The 6,000-nt window shown below is 47.4% G+C and overlaps 1 protein-coding gene across 1 annotated transcript in view; it reads left to right on the top strand.

The window, feature by feature from the left end:
- The first annotated feature begins 316 nt into the window (after nucleotides 1-316).
- The window catches only part of SYF2 (SYF2 pre-mRNA splicing factor), a 309,231-nt gene continuing 303,547 nt past the window's right edge, over nucleotides 317-6,000 (top strand). Inside the window, exon 1 of the mRNA XM_069648604.1 lies at nucleotides 317-531. Within this exon, the coding sequence (XP_069504705.1) occupies nucleotides 520-531 (12 nt within the window). The 5' untranslated portion in view covers nucleotides 317-519. The remainder of the gene's footprint in view (nucleotides 532-6,000) is intronic.

Here is a 6,000-nt window from a genome sequence, read left to right as displayed (position 1 = left end):
AGCCAAAAGCACAAAATTCCAATTGTATTTACAGCCAAAAGCACACGAGTTGCTGCTGTTCCTGCAGCCTGAGCCTTGCCGCTCAGGACGCTCCAGGGCCTCCTAGAAATGTTCCCGGTGTTGAAATGCCAAACCCAAACGCTGCAAGCAAAAGGCTGGCAGGGTCCGGTTGCACTGGCACCGGCGGTAGCCAGAGCGTTCAAAATTCCCGCTCAGCCCCCGCCCGCTTACTGAACGTGCTCCGGAATTGCTTCTCTGCTCTGAAAAGCACACGGATGACATCAGAGGTCACGTGACAACGAGGGGCGGGCTTGCTATGGTCCTTTTCTCGGATGGGAACTAGTCGCTACCGTGTAACTTGACCTGGTTATAGCATGATCTAGCGAAGGACCAACGTCCCGTGGAAAGGGATAGTAAGCACGCGAGGACGCGTTGCTACGGCCTTTCCTCTAATAAGAAGAGTCTGCAGCCCGGCCCCTGTGTTGACAAATAGATCAGACGGGAAGCTGAAGAGAATTCATGGCGACTGAGGTAATGTATGCGACAAATGTGTTGCCTTGTCGCCGTGTAATGTGGTCTTCTGTACATTAATAGTATTGCTCCTATGAATTGAGTTGTCAATTGTCTAGGGCTCGTGTTAATGGGGGTCCCCTTTGAGGACTACGCTGACATATCCAGTCCTAACGTGAAGAGATGACCTGTAACGCGATCCGTTTGTTTATTCGCTCACATGTCATGGTGGCGAGGGAAGTCCCGCACAGATGGGGAGTCCTTAGTCACAATATCACTTTCAACGCGTTACAAAAAAATGCAGCAATAGTTACTCAAATACATAACCTCTGCCCGTCTTCCTCGTCGCAGTCCTTGTAGGACTGTGACTAGAAAGACCAGAACTCGGTGTAATGAAGATTACCCCACCTCTGAAATGGAAGGAGACCCCGAAGTCATGAAGCTAAAGCAGCCAGTGCTCAAGGCGGAATGGGGGTTGATTACCGTTATGCGGTGTCCAAAAATGTGAAAACGGCAATACCCTATGTTAGAGCCATAGCTTCCTGTTCGATTTGCTAATATCATTGCTCTGTTGGCGTCTCGGCTTTGCTGACATATGCAGTCAGCCCTCTGACACCTGCTTGGTCGCGATGAACTAGGACTGCTTCCAAGCCCAATGGGCTGGGGTCCGCAATTATTTTAGACTCTTGACTCAATTGGGGTTAAAGAATGCTGTAGTTGTTTCGGCAACCAGGGCTCTTTTGGTATTCTCAAATGCTGCTTGAACAGGGAGCCTCCCGATAGTTTCGTAACTTGGATCGTGTTGATGGGGGAATTGGGGTGATGAGGGTGCATCTACTTTCATGTTGTCAACTTTACCTGAGTCCACCGAGAGGCCTTTTTCCTGGAACAGAAATCCACTTTCCTTTCCAAAAATTTGCAATTTTCTGATTAAGCGTCCGACCAAGGTGTTTCAGCCTCTAAAATCTTGCTGCCAGTTGTTTCAGATGTTCTCTTTCAGAAGAGGTGTTTGTTAGCGTATCGCCACTGACTTTCAAGACCCATGGGACTCTAACAACATGCCCATTTTGATGTGTTGAAACACATTGGCTGCTGGCGAGACTCTGAAAGTAAGCCTTTTATACTTGAGTACGCCGACATGTGAAGAGAAACCATGATGGGTTGTGTGACCGTTAGTTTAGTGGCACCTGATGGTAGTCGGATTTGAGTTGAGAATATAATGGATCCTTGTAAGTCTATTATGGTATCGTCCAACGTGGGAGTGGAGTGTCCCCTCTTAATGTAGCCCGGTTGGGCAACCTCATGTCCATGCAAATCCGGACCTGGTCCAGCTTCTTCGATTTGTGGGCCACCATTATTGGTGAAACCCAAATTGTTGGTCCCTCCACGCTTTTAATTATTTCATAATCTTTCAGCTGCTTCGTGGCCACCTCCTACTTTACACTATATGTGAAATGGAATCCAGTGATTCCCTGAGAGCCAAGGACTGAACTTTCAGGTCTATGTGCGTCCATACATCTTGACTTTTCAGGCAGCCTATGCCCTTGAACAGATTGTGGTAGGTTTCTGGAAGTGCTTTGACATCATCCTCATTCGCTGAGCACAAAGTAGCCCAACCCTAGCGCTTCGACAATATCACATCCGAGCAAAGTGTCTTTAGCTTCAGGACTGACGTAGAACGTGGGCAGTGATGAGTTGTGGTCATGCATTAGTTAAATGTTGCATGTCCCCTCAAAGGTAAATGGGTGGCTCCAGCCGCATGCAAAGATGCAGATCTTGTGTTTGGCAACAGGAGGAGTTGAGCTGAGGAGTCTGAACTTGGCCGTGGCATAACATTTACTGGTGCTCCATTGTCTAGTAGGACAGGCACTTGGACAGACACTTGTTCCAATTGGACTGCTGCAGCATTGCATGGTTGCCACTGCTTGGTGTTTCTTCCTTCTCACACTGCAGAGAAGATCAACACCTCTTCCATGTCTCATTGTTTTCTGGGTCTGCAATAGAAACCTGGTCTTCCTTGATGATTGTAGCTCCCCCCACCCTCTCTCCTCCCCGGCTTGCTGGTGCTGGGTGATGGCGCTAGTCAATGTTGTAACAGACCTGGTGTCCTGCATGTCCTGACATAGATTTTGCTTGCTGCACCTTCGGCAGGTCTGTCCGCTGCTGTACACCATTGGGCATGTGTGAAGGATCCTCTGCATGCGTCACATATCCCATTTACCTGTTCAGAGCTCGTTGTGGCCTGCCATGTGAGTCGGAGAACCATGCCCTTTTAGTTTGTGTGTCGGGTTCTTACAGTGTGCATCTCTTCAACGTGTCGCACTTTTATTGTTTCTACCTTGTACGATGCTGATGGGGACCTGCTGAATTCCAGGATGTGTTGTAAGGAAATGCCAGGTTCATGCAATATTTGTCTGCAGAGCTGGGCGGAGAAACTCTGCTGGATTTGTGCTCAGATTTCATCTTCCGGAATGTACAATCTTGCCAGCTGCCACAATCTGGTGTGGAAGGCTTTGACTGTTTCAGATATGGTTGGGAGTACGATCTTTTAGATGGAAATGATAGAAAACTTTCTGATTGTTTAATTTTTAAGATGAAGTATGCGAGGATGAAAGAGGAATAGAAAACTTGGTAGGGGTGTATTTTATTTGGAATGGATTTCAAAATGAGATATGAAATCTGTTCTTTTGTTTTATATAGATATACCTATCTCGCACCTTGAAACACTTGTGTATAGGCGCGTTATAAATGCCATATCATATCCTCTGTGATGTTTTATGCTCTTTTTGGTTGTAAAAGGTTATGTTAACCAAATACAATAAACTATTTAAAAAAAAAAAAGAGAAAAGATCCTGTAGAAGCGGAATTGCTCCCAGTCCTTGTTGACCAGCGATTAGTATGTATCGCGTGTTTGACTGCTGCGTATGAATACCTACCTAGAACATCTGCATCGACTTGATGGCGGCATCTTCCATCTCGCGGAGGCATTGATAAACATTTCTAGCTTTTCCATCTATAGATCCCAGCGGGGCCCTTGTGTGGCAGATGCCTCATGAACATCAATATCTACCACAGTGCATCCTTGGAATGCATGGTGTGTCTGGGGTGTGGACTGTGGTCTCATGCTTGCTAGAGACCTGGATCCTCTTTGATACATAGAGGTGGACAAGGAGAAAGATTTCCCCCCCCCACCTCCCACCGCCACTATCTATTTTGGTTGGCAAGGGCAAATTCTGATGTTTCTTCACTGGCACTTCTGCATGGTTAACTGTGGGGCAGTGTAGCCACCAGTGTGGTTTTCTCTTCACCGTCAGTTGCTGTCCCCCTGGTCTGGTTATGGTTAGTATTTCCAGCCTTTTCACTGCTTTATTTTGTTGTCGTTTATTCCCAGTACCTTCAGTGAGACCCACTTTGCTGGTTCATCCTAGGGTAACCTGCTTGCTTCTCCGAAAGTGGTGGTGGTTGTTAGGAAAGATTTCCCTTGGGTGAAATATTCCCTCCTTTTGTGAACCCCCCCCAAACTTTTTGCTTTTGTATGGAGTAGCTAAGCCGACTTTTTCCAGTGAAGCACAGCCTTCAGCTGTGCTTCTCCTGGGTTTTCACTCATTTTGTTATGAAGAAACTGGCACGTCCTTTAGGCTGTTGGTACTGGAAAACTGTTTCCCTTGGTCTTTGAATTAATTGCCATTTTTGGGTAACTTTTTATCTATGTGCCAAGTACCTTACAGTACCGCGGATAGGGGTCCTTTTTTGTTTATGTCCCTAGCCACTTTATAAGGATTTGTTGGTGTTCGTACGGGTATGCCTAGGACAAACTGGTGGCAGCAGTTCACTTTTAAAGTATTTTTACTTCGTTTTTACGGACCATACCATGTTTACCGCATTTGGCCCAAGACTGAGGTCGGGGCTGAAAATGGCCATGCCACTTTTGTTGGCTAATTCGTCCCTTTGCCTTTCCCCAGGTTGAGAGACCCAGGTATTCCTTATTTGGACATGCAGCCTCCTGCGGAAACCGCAACTTTTGCGGGCTCCTGCATGTCACATGTGCTAGTGCCCAGCAAGAGGGTTGGGACTGTCTGGTCCCAATCCACACTACCGGTGCCAGTATGTCCCATAGCCATGTATGACTGGAACACAGTGGGCCACGATTGGCTCACGTCTGGCATGCATGCAAGAGATCAGATCTTCCATTGGCTATCTGAGAATTGAGCGCAAACCGAATCTTGGATAAGGGAAGGGGCTCTGCATCCATTCCAGGTCGAGCTACTGAGGTTCACACCAAACGTCATAAGGAGCTAAGTATCTTTAAGAAGAAAGCCGACTTGAGGAAGCACCAGTGACTTGTTTGGAAGGTTTGGCACCCTAACCCTGCTGCTGTCCCTTCGGCCCTCTGTTTCTTAATCACACCAAGAAGGCCTGTAAGGGTGATTCTCTCCCTTGGAGTAGTGGGAACAACTACTCTCGGCTTCTTCTACTTATCCTTGAAAAGAGCCTCTTCGGAAGTGTTCCTGGGCCATCCAGTGAATTGACAAGCTCGAGCCCAGGGTATCGCACAGGAACGCTGCCATCCTGAGTTGAGACTGGACACTTGAGGAATCGCTAGGTTGTGGTCCTGGCCTTTCTCCCACCAAAACTCGCTGTCCTAGATCCTCTGGGTCACGTTTTACAAGAGTGTGCCACACTGCGAGCATTTGCGGTCAATGCGTCGCCACGCTGTGATGACCATCGCTGTGCTGACCATCGCTGAACGTGTCTGCAGTTCTTACCTTCTGTGTCCTGAGACGAGCCGCACCGTAGCAAACCTTCTCCCTTCAAGGGCTGAGAAAAAGCAAACGTCCCGTCACGGATAATTGCCCTGTACCACAGCTGCTGAGAGTCAGAGCATCCTGAAACTGCAGGGTTAACACCAACAGGCAAAAGGGGCTAGACTGCCAAAGTTTGGTCTGGACTGCGTTGAGGGTCGGGGAGTACTTTCCTAACTTACGGTGGCCCCCTGGCACATCCATTCATTTTTGCGCAGGAGTGTCCCTCAAAAGATACTCTCCTTGGCTGGGCTAGCCTGCGCTCCCAGCTATGCCCGAACTCCAAAAGTCACTCTATCCGCAAGGGTAGACCCTCTTCTGGGAATAGGAATTTAAGGTTCATTGCATCAAGCTTGTTCATTTACGCACACGACCGTGTTGTTAACTCGCATCTCTACTTTGAGCGCTAGGCTCCTCTCTTCGTTGGGCTGGACTACACAAGTTGGAGATTGTTGAAGGACTGCCGAAACTGATATTTATGTTGATTTAACCCCTTTGCTGTTACAGTTCGTAGTTATTTTCTCCCCCATCATCAGCCGTAGGCTCATAGCATTATTGTATATATGTAAGTGTATGTGTGTGGCATTGTTTCTTCAAACTGGGTTAATTGTGTTTTTGATTATAAGGACTATAATAAATGTATTTTTGATACATCTGTCTAAGAGTAATCTGTGGAGTCTTAGTGTGT

This window comes from Ambystoma mexicanum, chromosome 2q, assembly GCF_040938575.1.
Source record: "Ambystoma mexicanum isolate Mex_15411 chromosome 2q, UKY_AmexF1_1, whole genome shotgun sequence".
Classification (NCBI taxonomy): Eukaryota; Metazoa; Chordata; class Amphibia; order Caudata; family Ambystomatidae; genus Ambystoma; species Ambystoma mexicanum.
This window is presented reverse-complemented; position numbering and strand designations above follow the sequence as displayed.